At 42.2% G+C, this 22,090-nt stretch overlaps 1 protein-coding gene across 3 annotated transcripts in view; it reads left to right on the forward strand.

Moving 5' to 3' along the window:
• The window catches only part of Ano3 (anoctamin 3), a 310,140-nt gene that overhangs the window by 245,795 nt on the left and 42,255 nt on the right, over positions 1-22,090 (forward strand). For all 3 annotated transcript variants that reach the window (XM_021184432.3, XM_029474347.2, XM_021184438.3), the window contains 3 exons: positions 19,612-19,694; positions 20,094-20,234; positions 20,424-20,588. In XM_021184432.3, coding sequence (XP_021040091.1) covers positions 19,612-19,694; positions 20,094-20,234; positions 20,424-20,588 — 389 coding nt within the window. The remainder of the gene's footprint in view (positions 1-19,611; positions 19,695-20,093; positions 20,235-20,423; positions 20,589-22,090) is intronic.

The following is a 22,090-nucleotide window of genomic DNA, read 5'->3' on the forward strand; positions in this document are numbered from 1 at the left end:
GTTTTTCTTGTTTCCACTTGGTTGATTTCACCCCTGAGTTTGATTATTTCCTGCCGTCTACTCCTCTTGGGTGAATTTGCTTCCTTTTGTTCTAGTGCTTTTAGGTGTGTTGTCAAGCTGCTAATGTGTGCTCTCTCTAGTTTCCTTTTGGAGGCACTCAGAGCTATGAGTTTTCCTCTTAAAAATGCTTTCATTGCGTCCCATAAGTTTGGGTATGTTGTGGCTTCATTTTCATTGAACTCTAAAAAGTCCTTAATTTCTTTCCTTATTCCTTCCTTGACCAAGGTATCATTGAGAAGAGTGTTGTTCAGTTTCCACGTGAAGGTGGGCTTTCTATTATTTATTTTGTTATTGAAGATCAGCCTTAGTCCATGGTGATCTGATAGGATGCATGGGACAATTTCAATATTTTTATATCTGTTGAGGCCTGTTTTGTGACCAATTATGTGGTCAATTTTGGAGAAGGTACCATGAGGTGCTGAGAAGAAGGTATATCCTTTTGTTTTAGGATAGAATGTTCTGTAGATATCTGCCAGATCCATTTGATTCATAATTTCTCTTAGTTTCACTGTGTCCCTGTTTAGTTTCTGTTTCCATGATCTGTCCATTGGTGAAAGTGGTGTGTTGAAGTCTCCCACTATTATTGTATGAGGTGCAATGTGTGCTTTGAGATTTACTAAAGTTTCTTTAATGAATGTGGCTGCCTTTGTATTTGGAGCATAGATATTCAGGATTGATAGTTCCTCTTGGAGGATTTTACCTTTGATGAGTATGAAGTGTCCCTCCCTGTCTTTTTTAATGACTTTGGGTTGGAAGTCAATCTTATCAGATATTAGAATGGCTACTCCAGCTTGTTTCTTCATGCCATTTGCTTGGAGAATTGTTTTCCAGCCTTTCATTCTGAGGTAGTGTCTATCCTTTTCTCTGAGATGAGTTTCCTGTAAGCAGCAAAATGTTGGGTCTTGTTTGTGTAGCCAGTTTGTTAGTCTATGTCTTTTTATCGGGGAGTTGAGTCCATTGATATTAAGAGATATTAAGGAAAAGAAATTGGTGTTTCCTGTTATTTTTGATGTTAAAGTTGGCATTTTGTTCTTGTGGCTGTCTTCTTTTAGGTTTGTTGAGGGATTACCTTCTTGTTGTTTCTAGGGCGTGGTTCCTGTCCTTGTATTGGTTTTTTTCTGTTATTATCCTTTGAAGGGCTGGATTCGTGGAGAGATAATGTGTGAATTTGGTTTTGTCGTGGAATACTTTGGTTTCTCCATCTATGTTAATTGAGAGTTTGGCTGGGTATAGTAGCCTGGGCTGGAATTTGTGTTCTTTTAGTGTCTGTATAACATCTGTCCAGGATCTTCTGGCTTTCATAGTCTCTGGTGAAAAATCTGGTGTAATTCTGATAGGCTTGCCTTTATATGTTACTTGGCCTTTTTCTCTTACTGCTTTTAGTATTCTATCTTTATTTAGAGCATTTGTTGCTCTGATTATTATGTGTCGGGAGGTATTTCTTTTCTGATCCAGTCTATTTGGAGTTCTGTAGGCTTCTTGTATGTTCATGGGCATCTCTTTCTTTAGATTTGGGAAGTTTTCTTCTATAATTTTGTTGAAGATGTTCGCTGGTCCTTTGAGTTGAAAATCTTCATTCTCATCCACTCCTATTATCCGTAGGTTTGGTCTTCTCATTGCGTCCTGGATTTCTTGGATGTTTTGAGTTAGGATCTTTTTGCATTTTACATTTTCCTTGATTGTTGTGCCGATGTTCTCTATGGAATCTTCTGCACCTGAGATTCTCTCTTCCATCTCTTGTATTCTGTTGCTGATGCTTGCATCTATGGTTCCAGATTTCTTTCCTAGGGTTTCTATCTCCAGTGTTGCCTCATTTTGGGTTTTCTTTATTGTGTCTACTTCCCTTTTTAGGTCTAGTATGGTTTTGTTCATTTCCATCATCTGTTTGGATGTGTTTTCCTGTTTTTCTGTAAGGACTTCTACCTGTTTGATTATGTTATCATGTTTTTCTTTAAGGATTTGTAACTCTTTAGCAGTGTTCTCCTGCAATTCTTTAAGGGATTTTTGTGCTTCCTCTTTATTGTCTTCTTCCTTTTTAGCAGTGTTCTCCTGCATTTCTTTAAGTGTGTTATTAACGTCCTTCTTGAAGTCCTCTATCATCATCAGGAGATATGCTTTTAAATCCGTGTCTAGCTTTTCCGGTGTGTTGGGGTGCCCTGGACTGGGTGAAGTGGGGGTGCTGGGTTCTGATGATGGTGAGTGGTCTTGGTTTCTGTTAGTAAGATTATTACGTTTACCTTTCGCCATCTGGTAATCTCTGGGGTTAGTTGTTATCGTTGTCACTATTTAAAGATTGGAGCAGAAGCTGTGTTCCACTCACCAGCAGTCCCAAAATCCTGCGGCGGGGGTCGTGGGTAGCTGGCGGGTGTCAGGCAACCCTGCGCTCCCGCTACCCTGGCGCTGATCCGGCCGGGTGAGGCCTGTGGCCCTACTCAGGCTGGTTTCTGCTTCCCTAACTAATGCAGTCTCAGGTCCCGCGCAATTGGATTGGAGCAGAAGCTGTGCTCCCCTCACCAGAAGTCTTAAGATCCTGTGGCGGGTGTTGTGGGCAGTTGGCGAGTGTCAGCAGACCCTGCGCCCCAGCTGCTCAGGTGCTTTTCTGACCGGAAGAGGCTTGTGGCCCTGTGTGGGCCGGATTTCTCTCTCCCCAACCAGAGCAGTCTCAGGTCCCGCGTGATTGGGCTGGAGCAGAAGCTGTGTTCCACTCACCAGCAGTCCCAAAATCCTGCGGCGGGGGTCGTGGGTAGCTGGCGGGTGTCAGGCAACCCTGCGCTCCCGCTACCCTGGCGCTGATCCGGCCGGGTGAGGCCTGTGGCCCTACTCAGGCCGGTTTCTGCTTCCCTAACTAATGCAGTCTCAGGTCCCGCGCAATTGGATTGGAGCAGAAGCTGTGTTCCACTCACCAGCAGTCCCAAAATCCTGCGGCGGGGGTCGTGGGTAGCTGGCGGGTGTCAGGCAACCCTGCGCTCCCGCTACCCTGGCGCTGATCCAGCCGGATGAGGCCTGTGGTCCTACTCAGGCCGGTTTCTGCTTCCCTAACTAATGCAGTCTCAGGTCCCGCGCAATTGGATTGGAGCAGAAGCTGTGCTCCCCTCACCAGAAGTCTTAAGATCCTGTGGCGGGTGTTGTGGGCAGTTGGCGAGTGTCAGCAGACCCTGCGCCCCAGCTGCTCAGGTGCTTTTCTGACCGGAAGAGGCTTGTGGCCCTGTGTGGGCCGGATTTCTCTCTCCCCAACCAGAGCAGTCTCAGGTCCCGCGTGATTGGACTGGAGCAGAAGCTGTGTTCCACTCACCAGCAGTCCCAAAATCCTGCGGCGGGGGTCGTGGGTAGCTGGCGGGTGTCAGGCAACCCTGCGCTCCCGCTACCCTGGCGCTGATCCGGCCGGGTGAGGCCTGTGGCCCTACTCAGGCTGGTTTCTGCTTCCCTAACTAATGCAGTCTCAGGTCCCGCGCAATTGGATTGGAGCAGAAGCTGTGCTCCCCTCACCAGAAGTCTTAAGATCCTGTGGCGGGTGTTGTGGGCAGTTGGCGAGTGTCAGCAGACCCTGCGCCCCAGCTGCTCAGGTGCTTTTCTGACCGGAAGAGGCTTGTGGCCCTGTGTGGGCCGGATTTCTCTCTCCCCAACCAGAGCAGTCTCAGGTCCCGCGTGATTGGACTGGAGCAGAAGCTGTGTTCCACTCACCAGCAGTCCCAAAATCCTGCGGCGGGGGTCGTGGGTAGCTGGCGGGTGTCAGGCAACCCTGCGCTCCCGCTACCCTGGCGCTGATCCGGCCGGGTGAGGCCTGTGGCCCTACTCAGGCCGGTTTCTGCTTCCCTAACTAATGCAGTCTCAGGTCCCGCGCAATTGGATTGGAGCAGAAGCTGTGTTCCACTCACCAGCAGTCCCAAAATCCTGCGGCGGGGGTCGTGGGTAGCTGGCGGGTGTCAGGCAACCCTGCGCTCCCGCTACCCTGGCGCTGATCCGGCCGGGTGAGGCCTGTGGCCCTACTCAGGCTGGTTTCTGCTTCCCTAACTAATGCAGTCTCAGGTCCCGCGCAATTGGATTGGAGCAGAAGCTGTGCTCCCCTCACCAGAAGTCTTAAGATCCTGTGGCGGGTGTTGTGGGCAGTTGGCGAGTGTCAGCAGACCCTGCGCCCCAGCTGCTCAGGTGCTTTTCTGACCGGAAGAGGCTTGTGGCCCTGTGTGGGCCGGATTTCTCTCTCCCCAACCAGAGCAGTCTCAGGTCCCGCGTGATTGGACTGGAGCAGAAGCTGTGTTCCACTCACCAGCAGTCCCAAAATCCTGCGGCGGGGGTCGTGGGTAGCTGGCGGGTGTCAGGCAACCCTGCGCTCCCGCTACCCTGGCGCTGATCCGGCCGGGTGAGGCCTGTGGCCCTACTCAGGCCGGTTTCTGCTTCCCTAACTAATGCAGTCTCAGGTCCCGCGCAATTGGATTGGAGCAGAAGCTGTGTTCCACTCACCAGCAGTCCCAAAATCCTGCGGCGGGGGTCGTGGGTAGCTGGCGGGTGTCAGGCAACCCTGTGCTCCCGCTACCCTGGCGCTGATCCAGCCGGATGAGGCCTGTGGTCCTACTCAGGCCGGTTTCTGCTTCCCTAACTAATGCAGTCTCAGGTCCCGCGCAATTGGATTGGAGCAGAAGCTGTGCTCCCCTCACCAGAAGTCTTAAGATCCTGTGGCGGGTGTTGTGGGCAGTTGGCGAGTGTCAGCAGACCCTGCGCCCCAGCTGCTCAGGTGCTTTTCTGACCGGAAGAGGCTTGTGGCCCTGTGTGGGCCGGATTTCTCTCTCCCCAACCAGAGCAGTCTCAGGTCCCGCGTGATTGGACTGGAGCAGAAGCTGTGTTCCACTCACCAGCAGTCCCAAAATCCTGCGGCGGGGGTCGTGGGTAGCTGGCGGGTGTCAGGCAACCCTGCGCTCCCGCTACCCTGGCGCTGATCCGGCCGGGTGAGGCCTGTGGCCCTACTCAGGCTGGTTTCTGCTTCCCTAACTAATGCAGTCTCAGGTCCCGCGCAATTGGATTGGAGCAGAAGCTGTGCTCCCCTCACCAGAAGTCTTAAGATCCTGTGGCGGGTGTTGTGGGCAGTTGGCGAGTGTCAGCAGACCCTGCGCCCCAGCTGCTCAGGTGCTTTTCTCGGTATTTTTAATTTTAACACTAAATGAGTTTGGCATACCCCTTTCCCACTTCACTGCCATATTTCTTCTGTTGCCATGTTCACTTCAGGTGACTGTGTTTTTGGCTTTGTACCTCAGGCTCCTTCCCATGAGTTCTGTGTTATTTGATTTCTTCTATTATTTCTGTCTCCTCACATCTCCAGGACATTTATTTCACAACAGTGTCACAACTGTCACAGCTTTCTCTCAGATTTCCACTCTCAAATCTCAGCATCTCAGTTCTCAGTACTACTCAGTAGTACTGAGGGATTCACTGATGGTAGAGAGGTATAATCTGAGAACTAAGCTGATTTCCACAGTTCACTTCAGCTTGAAAAGACCCAAATGTCTAATCTAGTCAATGATCATAACTGCGATGTAACATGGATCATGTATAATAGGTGGCATCCAGACTCTTGCCTGTAATTATGAGACTGAGCATTAGAGACGTTGTTAAGCGATGTACTGCATGATGTTTAAATGCTTCATATATAGTTACAAATGGATACACGATGACATATGTCAGTCAGTTTGGCCTATAGCTACAGGGTTAAGGTTCTATGATGACACTGATTTCAGTTCCATATATCTTTATCAGTACAACTTCTTTTCCTATGAGATAGTGTTCACCTTTATTGGAAAACTTTAAGAGTTCTAGTAAATAAACAAACAAACAAACACTAATGTGTAGCCAGGAGTGGTGTCACAAGCCTTTGACCCCAGCATTCGGAAGGCAGAAGCAAACTGATCTTTGTGATCTCAAGGCCAGCCTGGTCCTCATAGTGAGTCCCAAGATAGCCAGAACTGCATAGTGAGACCCTGTCTCAAAACAACAACATCCTCAACAACAAAAACAGGCAAATACAGAAAAACAAAACGAAAGGCTAATGATAAGGAGTTGTTCTCAGAGGTATTAAAGTAATTGGCTTGAGTCAAAGACTAGGCAGTACATTTTTGGATGCTGTAAGATATTAAGTACAATAAATCTGTCAGATTCCAATTTCTCTGTCTCTTAATGTCCCCATACTCCTATCTTCTAAACCCTATCTGGGCCTTTGTCATTGATGTTTCTGTGTTCTTTCATCCATTGCTTGTTTCAGAGACTGGGTATCCATGTAGGATTCAAAGTCAACTGTGCAGGCCAACCTTCCATGCCCTGTTTACCATGAAATGGCTAACATGTCTTTGCTACTTTCAAAATTTGTCAAATGGGTCTTGTGGACTTGCATTTTACAAGACCTACTTTAATAAGTGTACTTAAAAGCTTTAATCTCGCTTCTAGCCCACCACCTACCAGAGGTAGTGGGAAGGAAAGGTTAGTAGGACAAAAGAGGATGTGGACCTGTTTAGAAATATTTCTCTGGGGCAAATCCAATCTGCACTGTCAAGATATCAGTCCACAAGAATCAGCAGTGGTAGCTTGATCCACTCACAGGCATCATTCACAAATCAGCAACTGCAGTTCAATCCAGAAGAAACCATGTACAAAGCTCTGCCAATCAGCCCAAGTCCGCAGAAGTGGCAAGAAGTTGCCAAATTTTTAGTACATTTTCTCTCTATGAAATCATAACAAACAGTGATGAGTGAAGAAGGCAAGTGAAACCAATTCCACAGTATTGTCAGTAAAGACCAGAGTCAGCAAAGCCCAACAAAGACTAACAACAAGCAATAAGGCAAACCAATACCACACAGCATCATCCACTCTCTGTTGAGATATATTTATACTCTATCTAAACATCACATTCTCTCTAGTCCACTCTAGCAAAACAGGCAGCTTCCCGAAAAATACCACATGTCTGTTCTCAGCATCCTCCCATATTTCTACTTCAGCAAAAAACAAAAAAAAAAAAAAAATCCTCTCAAAACACAGTTTCCAGGAAAACATCACATGATACAATTGCCTATCAAAAGAAACGAGAAATTTTCACTTCAAGGTTTTTCATAATCCTGTCTTCATGGCATCATACGTTTTGTGCTGAGCTACATGATAGTTCAAACTTTGTAGCCTATTCCTTCTATTATTGAGATTGACATTAAATTCAATCAGGATGTGATAAAGCATATTAAAAATCCCAGCATTCGGAAGGTCAATGCCCAAAGACTCTGATTTCTAGGATAACCTGGGCTACATAAGGAGGGGATGGCAGAAAGATTTGTGGGAATTAGAGGAAAAAAATCCTAAAAACTCTGCAAAAAAAAAAAAAAACATAGACTGTCCTTCAATCTTCCATATCCATCATTTGAAAATGGTTTTCTCTTATGGAATGATGCTCAGTAATATAGAAACCAGTAAGTCAAATCTTTCTAATTTTTAAGAGCAAGCCATGCCTTTTTTTTTCTTTTTTATTAGGTATTTTCCTCATTTACATTTCCAATGCTATCCCAAAAGTTCCCCATACCATCCCCCCACTCCCCTAACCACCCACTCCCACTTTTTGGCCCTGGCGTTCCCCTGTACATCCCATAATCAGCCTCTCAACGCTGACACCATTGCATACACTAGCAAGATTTTGCTGAAAGAACCCTGATATAGCTGTCTATTGTGAGACTATGCCAGGGCCTAGCAAACACATAAGTGGATGCTCACAGTTAGCTATTGGATGGATCACAGGGCCCCCAATGGAGGAGCTAGAGAAAGTACCCAAGGAGCTAAAGGGATCTGCAACCCTATAGGTGGAACAACATTATGAACTAACCAGTACCCCGGAGCTTTTGACTCCAGCTGCATCTGTATCAAAAGATGGCCTAGTCAGCCATAACTGGAAAGAGAGGCCCATTGGACATGCCTTTTATTTATATTGAAAATATATTCTTCTCTCATAGGATACATCCTAGGTGGAGAGAGTCCTACTTCTCCAAGCTCTCCTACACCTCCCCTTTTCCTAGATCCATTTCCCCTCTGTTTAATTCCAGGAAAGAGCAAGCTTCCAATAAAGAACTCAAGAAGGTGGACTCCAGAAAATCAAATAACCCCATTAAAAAATGGGGCTCAGAGCTGAAAAAGGAATTCTCACCTGAGGAAAACAGAATGGCTGAGAAGCACCAGAAAAAATGTTCAACATCCTTAATCATCAGGGAAATGCAAATCAAAACAACCCTGAGATTCCACTTCACTCCAGTCAGAATGGCTAAGATCAAAAATTCAGGTGACAGCAGATGCTGGCAAGGATGTGGAGAAAGAGGAACACTCCTCCATTGTTGGTGGGATTGCAAGCTTGTACAACCACTCTGGAAATCCTTCTGGCGGTTCCTCAGAAAATTGGACGTAGTGCTACCAGAGGATCCCGCAATACCTCTCCTGGGCATATATCCAGAAGATGTCCCAACCGGTAAGAAGGACACATGCTCCACTATGTTCATAGCAGCCTTATTTATAATAGCCAGAAGCTGGAAAGAACCCAGATGCCCCTCAACAGAGGAATGGATACAGAAATTATGGTACATTTACACAATGGAGTACTACTCAGCTATTAAAAAAATGAATTTATGAAATTCCTAGGCAAATGGATGGACCTGGAGGGCATCATCCTGAGTGAGGTAACCCAATCACAAAGGAATTTGCACAATATGTACTCACTGATAAGTGGATATTAGCCCAGAAACTTAGGATACCCAAGATATAAGATACAATTTGCTAATCGCATGAAATTCAAGAAGAATGAAGACCAAAGTGTGGACACTTTGCCCCTTCTTAGATTTGGGAACAAAACACCCATGGAAGGAGTTACAGAGACAAAATTTGGAGCTGAGACCAAAGGATGGACCATCTAGTGATTACCATATGCAGGGATCCATCCCATAATCAGCTTCCAAACGCTGACACCATTGCATACACTAGCAAGATTTTGCTGAAAGGACCCAGATATAGCTGTCTCTTGTGAGACTATGCTGGGGCCTTGCAAACACAGAAGTGGATGATCACAGTCAGCTATTGGACGGATCACATGGCCCCCAATGGAGGAACTAGAGAATTTACCCAAGGAGCTAAAGGGAACTGCAACCCTATAGGTGGAACAACAATATGAACTAACCAGTACCCTGGAGCTCTTGTCTCTAGCTGCATATGTATCAAAAGATGGCCTAGTTGGCCATCCCTGGAAAGAGAGGCCCATTGGACTTGCAAACTTTATATGCCCCAGTACAGGGGAACCCCAGGGCCAAAAATGGGGAGTGGGTGGGTAGGGGATTGGGGGTGTGGGTATTGGGGACTTCTGGGATAGCATTGAAAATGTAAACGAGGAAAATACCTAATAAAAAAATAAATTTAAAAAAAAAAGAGAGAGAACAGGAATCATAACAAAACAAGGTACAATAAGACAAAGCTAAAGCCCTCATTTTGAGACCGGACAAGACAACCCAACGGGAAAGGGAGACTGGTTCCTCTGAAATCATTTTTTTTTTTTTTTTTTTTTTTTTTGTAATTGGGGCTGGAGAGATGGCTCAGCAGGTAAGAGCATTGACTGCTCTTCCAAAGGTCCTGAGTTCAATTCCCAGCAACCACATGGTGATTTACAACCATCTGTAATGGAATCTGATGCAATCTTATGGCATGTTTGAAGACAACAACTACAGTGTACTCATATTCATAAAACAAATAGTCCTTTTTAATTTATTACTTTTATTTTTTTCCGGCCAACTGTTGCCCCTCCCATTTCCTTATCCCATTCCTCCTCCCCCAAACCTCCATTTCCAAGAAGATATCCCCCTGTTGCCAGGCCTCCCCACTCTCTGGGGCCTCATGTCTCTCCAGAAATAGGGGCTCTTCTCCCACTGAAGTCATACCAGGGAGTCCTCTGCTATATATATGTTTGATGCCTCAGACCAGCTCAGGTATGCTGCCTGGTTGGTGGGTCAGTGTCTGAGAGATCTCAGGGGCCTGGGTTAGTTAAGACTGCTAGTCTTGTTGAGTTAATTTTATATTCAGCAACTTCACTGAAGCTGTTTATCAGGTTTAGGAGTTCTCTGGTGGAATTTTTAGGGTCAGTTACATATACTATCATATCATCTGCAAAACGTGATATTTTGACTTCTTCTTTTCCAATTTGTATCCCCTTGATCTCCTTTTGTTGTCGAATTGCTCTGGCTAGGACTTCAAGTACAATGTTGAATAGGGAGGGAGAAAGTGGGCAGCCTTGACTAGTCCCTGATTTTAGTGGGATTGCTATAAAATTAACTCAAACAAGTCAATGGCCTTTCTCTACACAAAGAATAAACAGGCTGGGAAAGAAATTAGGGAAACAACACCCTTCTCAATAGTCACAAATAATATAAAATACCTTGGCGTGTCTCTAACTAAGGAAGTGAAAGATCTGTATGAAAAGAACTTCAAGTCTCTGAGGAAAGAAATTATAGAAGATCTCAGAGGATGGAAAGATCTCCCATGCTCATGGATTGGCAGGATCAATATTGTAAAAATGACTATCTTGCCAAAGCAGTCTACAGATTTAATGCAATGCCCATCAAAATTCCAACTCAATTCTTCAATGAATTAGAAAGAGCAATCTGCAAATTCATCTGGAATAACAAAAAACCTAGGATATCAAAAACTTTTCTCAAGGATAAAAGAAACTCTGTTAGAATCACCATGCCTGACCTAAAGCTTTACTACAGAGCAATTGTGATAAAAACTGCATGGGACTGGTATAGCAACAGACAGGTAGACCAATGGAATAGAATGGAAGACCCAGAAATGAACCCACACACCTATGGTAACTTGATCTTCTACAATGGAGCTAAAACCATCCAGTGGAAGAAAGACAGCATTTTCAACAAATGGTGCTGGCACAACTGGTTGTTATCATGTAGAAAAATGCAAATTGATCCATTCCTATCTCCTTTTACTAAGGTCAAATCTAAGTGTATCAAGGAGCTCCACATAAAACCAGAGACACTGAAACTTATAGAGGAGAAAGTGGGGAAAGGCCTCGAAGATATTGGCACAGGGGAAAAATTCCTGAATAGAACAGCAATGGCTTGTACTGTAAGATCGAGAATTGACAAATGGGACCTCATGAAGCTGCAAAGCTTCTGTAAGGCAAAAGACACCGTCAATAAGACAAAAAGGCCACCAACAGATTGGGAAAGGATCTTTACCTATCCTAAATCAGATAGAGGACTAATATCCTATATATATATATAAAGAACTCAAGAAGGTAGACTCCAGAAAATCAAATAACCCCATTAAAAAATGGGGCTCAGAGCTAAACAAAGAATTCTCACCTGAGGAATACAGAATGGCTGAGAAGCACCTGAAAAAATGTTCAGAATCCTTAATCATCAGGAAAATGCAAATCTAAACAACCCTAAGATTCTATCTCACACCAGTCAGAATGGCTAAGATCAAAAATTCAGGTGACAGCAGATGCTGGCAAGGATGTGGAGAAAGAGGAACACTCCTCCATTGTTGGTGGGATTGCAAGCTTGTACAATCACTTTGGAAATCCGTCTGGCGGTTTCTCAGAAAATTGAACATGGTACTACTGGAGGATCCCGCAATACCTCTCCTAGGCATATATCCAGAAGATGTTCCAACTAGTAAGAAAGAAACATTCTCCACTATGTTCATAGCAGCCTTATTTATAATAGCCAGAAGCTGGAAAGAACCCAGATGCCCCTCAACAGAGGAATGGATACAAAAAAACGTGGTACATTTACACAATGAAGTACTACTCAGCTATTAAAAAGAATGAAATTCCTAGGCAAATGGTTGGACCTGGAGGCATTATCCTGAGTGAGGTAACCCAATCACAAAAGAACTCAAATGATATGGACTCACTGATAAGTGGATATTAGCCCAGAAACTTAGAATCCCCAAGATATAAGTTACAATTTGCAAAACACATGAAACTCAAGAAGAACAAAGACCAAAGTGTGGACACTTTGCCCCCTCTTAGAATTGAGAACAAAACACCCATGGAAGGAGTTACAGAGACAAAGTTTGGAGCTGAGACAAAAGGATGGGCCATCTAGAGACTGCCATATCCAGGGATCCATCCCATAATCAGCCTCCAAATGCTGACACCATTGCATACACTGAAAGGACCCTGATATAGCTGTCTCTTGTGAGACTTCTCCGGAGCCTAGCAAACACTTAAGTGGATGCTCACAGTCAGCTATTGGATGGATCACAGGGCCCTCAATGGAGGAGCTAGAGAAAGTACCCAAGGAGCTAAAGAGATCTGCAACCCTATAGATGGAACAACATTATGAACTAACCAGTACCCTGGAGCTCTTGACTCTAGCTGCATATGTATCAAAAGAAGGCCTAGTCGGCCATCACTGGAAAGAGAGGCCCATTGGACTTGCAAACTTTGTATGCCACAGTATAGGGGAACACCAAGGCCAAAAAGTCGGAGTGGGTGGGTGGGAGAGTGCAGTGGGAAGGTATGGGAGGCTTTGGGTTAGCATTGGAAATGTAAATGAGGAAAAATTAAAAAAAAAAGACTGCTAGTCTTCCCATGGGGTTGTCCTCCTCCTCAACTTCTTCCAACCTTACCCTAATTCAACCACAGAGGTCCCCAACTTCAGTCCCGTGGTTGGGTTGAATATAAGTATCAGCTTCTGTCTCAGTCAGCTGCTTGTTGATTCTCTCGGAGGAGAAATACAATATCCTGTCTGTAAATACACTGTAACATCAGGAATAGTGTCAGGTCAGGCCTCAGAGCTTCCCTTTGAAATGGGCCCCAAGTTGGTCACTGGACTACCTTCCCCTCGGTCTCTTCTCCATTTTTGTCCCTGCAGTTCTTTTAGACAGGATCAGTTCTGGGTCAGAATTTTTGAGTGTGGGATGGCAGCCCCATCCCTCCACTTGATGCCCTGTCTTTCTACTGGAGGTGGACTTTGCAAGTTCCCTTTCCCACTGTTGGGAATTTTATCTAAGGTCCCTCCCTTTCAGTCCTGAGAGCCTCTCATCTCCCAGGTCCCTGGTAATTTCTAGAGGATCCCTCCACCTCCCACCCTCTGGAGGTTGCATATTTCCACTCATTCTGCTGGCTCCCATGTCTTCTTTCCTGTCTCCCCACCTCCATATCTGATCCTGTTTCCCTTTTCCTCTGACCTGCTCCTCTACCACACAGATCCCTCCTTCCCTCTGTCTCCTGTGATTATTTTCTTCTCCCTCTCTAGTGGGATTGAAGCATCCTTACTTGGGCCCTTCTGCTTGTTAACCTTCTTGAGTTCTGTGGATTTTATTCTATGTATTCTGTAACTTTTTGGATAATACCCACTTATTAGTGATACACATCCTTTTGGGTCTGAGTTACCTCACTCAGGATAATATTTTCTAGTTACATCCATTTGTCTGTTAAACCCCTGATGTCTTTGTTCTTAATACTATCGAATTCCATATAGAAGTGAACCACATTTTCTGTATTCATTCTCGGTTTGTGGGAGATCTGGATTGTTTCCAGCTTCTGGCTATTACAAATAAGGCCACTGTGAACATAGTGGAGCATGTGTCCCTGTGGTATCATGGGGGCATTTTTTGGTTATGTGCTCAGAAGTGGTATATCTGCGTCTTCAGGTAGATCTGTTTCCACATTTCTGAGGAATCTCTAGATTGATTTCCAGAGAGGTTGTACCAGTTTGCAGTCCCACAAAAGAAAGTGGGAAAGAGACTTTGATCTCATTGGCATGAAGAAAAATTTCCTAAATAGAACACCAATATCTCAGTCTCTAAGATAAAGAATTGATAAATGGGATCTCATGAAACTGAAAAGCTTCTGTAAGGAAAAAGACACAGTCAATAGGACAAATTAAGAGCCTACAGATTGGGGGAAAAAAATCTTCACTAACCACACATCTGATAGAGGGCTAACATCCAAAATATATAAAGAACTCACAAAGCTAACTTCCAAAAGAAAACAAACAACCCAATCAAAAATGAGATATAGAGCTAAACAGAGAATTTACACCAGAGTAATCTCAAATGGCTTAGAAGCCCTTTGAAGACATATTCAAAGTCATTAGTCATCAGAGAGATACAAATCAAAATGACTGTGAGATTCCACCCTACACCAATCATAATGGCAAAGAGCAAAAAACTCAGGTGACAGCACATGAGGATGTGGATACTGACTTTTAAAAGAATTTTGTAATCTGTGCCTTAGTTTTATATAGCACCTTTCTCAACTCCTCCTAAAGCCACCATCCTTCAATACCCACTCAACTTAAAGTACATTTTAACCCATTAAATACAGTTTGTGGAGATCATACAGTCTCTGATGTGTGGCTTCCCCTGGCATGTGCTCAACTTGCCATGGGCCACACTCTTAACAAAAACTGACTCTCATTCTCCTAGCAGCTCTACATGGCCAATAGCTTCTTAGTTAAGGGTGGGTGCCTGCCATGTCCCTGTAGGCTTGGGTTCTGGAACATTGGCTATAGCCAGCAATGGAATGAAAAAGGACTTACACAAAGACACTCATTCAAGGAAGCTGGGATCAGGTTGAGTTCTATATCCACTACCACCACAACCTAGATACCCATGTATATTAGGCACATTACAAATGTTAGTCTCTGTAGGAGATCTTTGTAGGTGAGCATCTCAGGCTGTAAACATCTAGGAAGATGAACCTATAAATGTTGTTCTTTCAAACAGTGAGCAGTAATTTATAAAACCTTATACCTCAATTCCCTAGGAAAGCTTTGCCATCTCTCTTGAGCCTACTTATATTGGTAATGTCTTTGCCAGTTTCTCATGGGCCAGTTCATCTCAGAGTCCTCAACTGGCCTGGAGATGTCACAATATACATACATGTAGGGCTTCACTAACTCAGGGCTTCTTCTGCTCCCTACAGCTGCCCGTCTCTACTCTTCATGCTGAACTTTGTTCTTGGCCTACACCTGCTGAAGTCTTGTGCATCCTATCTCAACTGATATGAATTCATATATGCAACTGCCTTGATATGTCCAAGATCATGGTTTCGTTGTAGTCATCCAAATCCTATGGCTCTTGCAATCTTCCTGCCCATTTTTTGCCATAGTCCTTGAACCTTAGGAGGAGGAGCTGTGATAGAGATACCCTTGTTAGGGCTGAGAATTACATACTTTCTTATTCTCTAAACTTTATCAGTTGTAGGACTCCTTGTCAGTCTCCATTTACTGTAAAAGGACATTTTCCAATGAGGACCAAAAGATACACTGATATATTGGCAAAATGATAAGTTGTTGGATGTTGGTTTGATACAATAACCATTTAGAAGGGTAATAGTAGTAGGTTTTCAAATAAAGCCTGTGATGTGTCTAGCCCCAGGTTCTTGGACAAATAGTGGTATCAGATATTGATTTAACCTTGTGGAGTGAGCCCTAAATCCAATTAGAAAGTAGCTTGTAATTCCTTTAATATCCACGCAACTATCCTACCAGTTCATGTCTTGCCAGGCCATTCATAATTGGAGCTTTCAGGGTTTATAACTGGGTGATATTGATGATAAATTTTTTTCCTCCACTAATATGCATAATACTTTCCAGCACTCTGAGAGCTGGATAAATCTTTAAGATAAATACTGTGTTGAGTTTTCCATGTTCTATCATTTAAACATGATATCAACAGGAATAGGCTCTTAACACCAGGTTCTGGATGGTGATGAATTGCATCCTCAGAATCCTCCTGCAATACTTGGATCCATAGGATCTTGCTAGACAACAACTCAGAGCACTAGTGCTCTGTGCAGCTTTTTTCATGTTGCTGTAAATTATGGGAATTTGAATGTTTAGTGGACTCAATCACATTCCGGTTAGGAGTGAACCACACTTGCTTCTGTATTTGGACTCATTCATTCACCTTTTTCTCTCAGATAATTTAGATCCCATATTTAAGCTCCATCCTTTCCTTGGGTGTTATCATAAAGCAATATCTTTTCCTCACTGCTGGCTCTATAAGACCAGGAACTGTTCAGTTTTGAATCACTCACAAACCACAAAATCACTGATCTCAGTCAGACAGGAATGGATTATTGAATCTTAATAATCAGGGTCATAGTTCAGAGTTCAGCAGCTGAGGTTGTAATGAACATTTCTCAGTGCCAGCTAATAATAAAAAAAAAAAAAACATTAAAAAAACACAGTGAGCTCACACACAGTTACAGGAAGTGCTAGCTGGTGGGTGGCTCTGACTCAAGCCATTTTAGACACTACAGCTTATATTGACATTTAATTTGATGTGTCTGATGAGAAGCTCTGTGGAATTTCTTAGGATTAATAAGCCTCATACAGAACATAACAAGGGATGTGGTCAGCATGGCCCTTCTCTGAGTCAAGTTAGTTTTCTGTGTCAATGACTGATAGACAAGTTACAGCAACAATATGAAATAGCTGGCAGGTGGAACAAAATGGCTACAGTTATGCTGGGGGTTGGGCAGACCTCAGCACGTTTTTCTCTAATGCCCATGCTTATCATTTGGGCTGGTAGCCAAGTTAAAACTGATTATATGATTTGATATGGTTATGGAAGCCATAACTCCACTGCTAAACATAGAAGTTAAAATCACTGTGACATCATAAGATGCAAACCTGAGGAAGACCACGATGTTGTCATAAGAATTTAGCTAAGCAACATATTTAATCATCTTAAGTTTTAAATTAGTTTTTGCTGTGTATGCTGATGCATCTCTAATATCAGTACTCAGGAGACTGGAGCAGGATACTCCAAGATTCAAGGTTAGCTCAAAATGTACAGTAAGCTCTACGATAACCTAGGATATATAGTAAGAAACTGTTTCAAAAGAAATAAAGAATTTATTTATTTTTGGTTGATATTATGGGTTGATGGTACAGTGAATTCTATGTCCATCACTTGAAAAACAAACAAATAAACAAAACAAAACACCCAAAAAAACCAAAAAACCCAAAACTCCAGAGTTAAGAAAAGACAAGTGTTCTAAAACTGTTGTTTGTTTCTGAGATCAATTCATATTTTGCAATCCTGGCTAGCTTAGAATTCAGTGTGTTGAAGAGGCTGGTCTAGAATTCACAGAAATGTGCCTGCCTATACCTCCCAGTGCTGGGGGTAAAGTGTACTCCACCATTCTCAGTCCTAAAACTGCCTTTAAGAGTAAAACTTACAAACATCAAAATCTATAAGTTAAGGAGAATATGAGCTTATATAAGCACCACTTTTATTAAAGAATATGTTATATCCATAATTTCAGGTGATTGTCGAAGCAATGAGTGTGATAATTTTTTCAACAATTTTTATTAGATATTTTCTTCATTTACATTTCAAATGCTATCTCGAAAGTCCTCTATACACTCCCCCCACCCTGCTCCCCAACCTACCCACTCCCACTTCCTGGCCCTGGTGTTCCCCTGTACTGAAGCATATAATCTTTGCAAGACCAAAGGTCTCTCCTCCCAATGATGGCCGACTAGGCCATCTTCCACTAAAGTAGGTTTTTTTTCTTAATTAATAAGTTAGGCAGCTATTTCTAAGTAATAAAATTTGTCCTTACTTTATGCTGGGATACTAAATTATACTGGAAGATTTTTTAAATTAATTTTTTAAAAACCGAGAATATGGATTTGTTTGAGATCTCAAATATATAAGACATGCACGAAGCGAGTATGTCTCAGTGAGAATGAACTCTTAAAACACAACCCAGGAGGAGCGTGTGGGGGACTTTTGGGATAGCATTGGAAATGTAAATGAAATAAATACCCAATAAAAAAAGAACATAAAAAAAAACACAACCCAATTGAATACCTAGTTCAATGGAAATGCTATCCTGTCTAGACTCAGTATCTGTTTCTGAAGGTTATTGCTTTGAAACTGCATTCAGACCACTTTTAGTTTACTTAGCTTTTGCGTTAGATTCCTCTTGTTCAAGTATATGCTGCTAAGGAAAGTTAAGAGGCAGTCCTCTGCCCTACTCAACTGTAAGCCTTAACTACGACTGATGTTAATTAGTATGGGGTTGTCTATATTAAAAATGTAAAATGGTTTTGGCTAGATATCATGGCATATTATCATTCTCTCTCTCTCTCTCTCTCTCTCTCTCTCTCTCTCTCTCTCTCTCTCTCTCTCTCTCTCTCTCTCTCTCTCCCATCCCATCCCATGTCTCTCGTGTCTCAAATCCCTCTGTTGGTAACAGTGACTGTAGTCTGTTATTGTAAAGGACAATCTAGTCTTAAAAAAAACAAAAAACAAAACAAAAAAAAACCTCTCTTGTCTTTTAATCAGTGAAGTCCAGTGGTGTTGCCTCTTTTATCCATTTCTAATCCTTTAGGACCTTGAAGGAAATTGGCATATAGTATTTATAGTAGGTTCAAAAATGGCAGGAAGAACCTGCAGAATGCAGCAGCCAGACTTGCTCAGTGAAGAGCACCAGCCCTGGCTCTTCCACCATTGTGTACTATGATTGCAGACACAAACAAGAAGCACCTTTGTTTTCAGATCCAACTGAGTGATCATAATTTTCATTATCTTCATGACAATTTTAAGAGAATTAGTTATCTTCTAAATAAAATCAATGATACATGAAAGGACACTTTATAAATCTTAAAATGCGATTAAAATGTAAGGTAAATTAACTGCATATTGTATTGCATTACTAATATATATTCAAACTTTTAATTATAAAAGTAAATAATAATACAAAAATTCAATATCTCATCCTTCCCCACCTTGGACTTTATCTCTTTCTCTCACACTGCTTCTCTCAGGTGTTAGATGAGTAGTATCAGGTTTTGATTATCTTTGGTAGATAAAAACTTAGAGTTTTGAGGTAATTTTAAATAATGATAAAAGCAACAGAATTTATTGTTCTAATTTTGACCTTTTCTCCTAGCGTCATTTTTGATATACAATGCTAACAAAAGTATTATCAATTTTAGTGTTAAAAATTGCCTTCCTGAGCTGAAGGGATCCGCAACCCTATGGGTGGAACAACATTATGAACTAACCAGTACCCCGGAGCTCTTGACTCTAGCTGCATATGTATCAAAAGATGGCCTAGTCGGCCATCACTGGAAAGAGAGGCCCATTGGACATGCAAACTTTATATGCCCCAGTACAGGGGAACGCCAGGGCCAAAAAAATGGGAAAGGGTGGGTAGGGAAGTAGTGGGGAGGGTATGGGGGACTTTTGGGATAGCATTGGAAATGTAATTGAGGAAAAGATGTAATAAAAAAATAGTTTTATATGTTAAAAAATTTTAAAAAATAAATTAAAAAAGAAAAAAAATTGCCTTCCTTTAGACATGCATAAAGATAGATTATATAAAGATCTAAAAGAAAGATGATTTAAATACAAGTTCCAATATTTATTTATTAACAAGTCAATCACTTTAAACAGTTTAATTAAATGTATGATAAAATATACCTGCCTGAAGAAAAGCAATGTGGTGTGTTTGAGATGGAGAATTATTATTAGTCTATCATTATTATTATTATCATTATCATTTTATAGCCACGGTCTTTCTTGAGTTTTGGAAAAGGAGAAGAAGCATACTGACTTACACTTGGGACCTTATTGAATGGGAAGAAGAGGAGGTAAGATATTAGGGAAGTAGAAGTTAAGAAATTTGGGGAAGTCTATAAATCTTAGAGCTCTGTTACTACTCAATGCAGTAACATCAAACTAGAAGGAGATTCTCATCCTTACAGCATACTGACAAGATTTCTTACTTTATGAAGGTAATAGGGGTGAAACATACATTGTTTAAACCATTTCTATAGTGTTTTTTTAAAGTGGATCCATAGTCAATTGTCCTAGTTTAAATACACCCAGAGGTTTAATTGAGATGTAAGTGGTATTGTTTTTTGGAAGGTTGCATCTTTGTGCAAACAACACAACAGCAGGATGAAGTCAAGGGTCTACATTAATTCTCAAAAGATTTTTTACTTTCGTTTGTGGACTTGGTATTTAGATAACCTTAGTTTCTCCCATAGGAAACACTTCGCCCCCAGTTTGAAGCAAAATATTACAGGATGGAGGTAATAAACCCCATCACGGGGAAGCCCGAGCCTCATCAGCCTTCATCTGACAAAGTCACGCGACTTCTTGTGTCTGTCTCAGGAATCTTCTTCATGGTAAAATATGATCATCAGCATTTTGAGAATGATGTTGGGTTCTGGGATTAGAAGGATATTGTAGCACACCAAGAATGCAAAAGAAAATTAGTGTTTTCCGTGTTATTTTAATATATGTCATTTAATATATGTGGATTGCTTCTCATTTGTTACTAACACAAAAGACCTGTTTGCTCTCTCACTCTGCAGATCTCCTTGGTCATCACAGCAGTGTTCGCAGTTGTAGTGTACCGTCTGGTAGTCATGGAACAGTTTGCATCATTCAAGTGGAATTTCGTCAAACAGCACTGGCAGTTTGCTACATCTGGTGCTGCTGTCTGTATCAATTTCATAATCATCATGCTGCTGAATCTTGTAAGTGTTTATGGAATTGTTTTTCATTGGCACACAGACATAGATAGTGAGAAAGGACTATATCTCCCTAGTATTGATGTGTGTGTGTGTGTGTAAATACATATATATTTCTGTTCCAAACAACTCATTTTAACAAGCGGTATTCCATCCAGTTTGTTTTATGCACTGGATTATTGATTGATTGCTAGATTATTTTCTTTTAGAGACAATGTCTCACTACCTAGTTCTGGCTGGCCTGGAGCTCACGATGTAGAACAGGCTGAATTCAAACTCAGAGGGCTCCACTTGTCTCTGCCTGCTGAATGTTGGGATTAAAGGCATGTGCCTCCACAACAGGCCTGCTATTTTTTTTTTTTTCTAAACAAAATCTATGCCAAATGTAGTGCCTTCCTTTTCCAGTACCTTTATAGTGTTGGTTAGTTATAACTTCAGTTTCACTATTTGGCACATGGTTCAGACAGTGATATGCACTTTTTAAATAAGCAAGGTATTGCTTGTATTAGACAACTATGCAAATAAATCCAGTCATCCAATAAGAGAATTTCTTGGAATGACACAAGAAAATCTACTTCAGAGCAAAGCCCAGTTGTTTGTGACCCCTTCATTTTCTCTGGAAAGCATATTCTCACTCTCTCTCTCTCTCTCTCTCTCTCTCTCTCTCTCTCTCTCTCTCTCTCTCTCTCTCTCTCCCTCTCTCCTGTGTGTGTGTATATATGTGTGTGTGCATGTGCATGCATGCATCTGTCTGTCTGTCTGTCTGTGTCACATGATGGCACTTTTAAATGTGTGAGTTATAGTAGGGAGAGTTAAGTACTTGTTAGTATGTGTTGCTGCCATGAGCATGGCTGTGCCAAGGACCCTATTGCCTTAGACCCACCAAAGATAGCAAAGCCTCCTCCTTGTCAAGTTCAGGGAAATAAAATAAGCATTCTCTCCTGATCCAAATGCAAATGTTGATAGCATGTACAAAAAAAAATGTCCACCAAATCTTTCTCCCCAAAGATGTTTATAGCCTGAAGGCTGTTATTCTATAGAGATTGCTCCTACTGAGATCAGTTGAACCTGACTCCCTGTTTAATTGTATGTAATGGACATCTTGAGCTTTCATGATTCTGTAGTCTGCCCAACTGAGAGCCCAGTCCAATAGATAGCAGCTTTTCTTCCCATGTGGCAGCATGTCTGTCTTTTCTTCATGCCTTTTGCATCCCAGTGAGGTCAATCTTTGAAAGATCTAGAATGTAATCTTCTTTGGCTCTACATGATTGTTCTGTCAGGTTACTATGTGATAATTTATAAAAGGAATATCCCTTTGTTTAAAAAAACACCACATGTATGTATTGACTTGTAATTTAAATGCCTATGTATGAGATAGTCATATGCACCTGGGCTAGCTCTTGCTCAGCAGCAAGAGCTACTGTCATTCAAAAGTAATTTTCTTCAAACATATAAGTCACTAATAGTGAAGTAAAGATAGTATCTTTTCTTTAATTTTTTTATCAATG

This window comes from Mus caroli, unplaced genomic scaffold (assembly GCF_978045245.1).
Source record: "Mus caroli unplaced genomic scaffold, Mus_caroli_1 scaffold_2, whole genome shotgun sequence".
Classification (NCBI taxonomy): domain Eukaryota; kingdom Metazoa; phylum Chordata; class Mammalia; order Rodentia; family Muridae; genus Mus; species Mus caroli.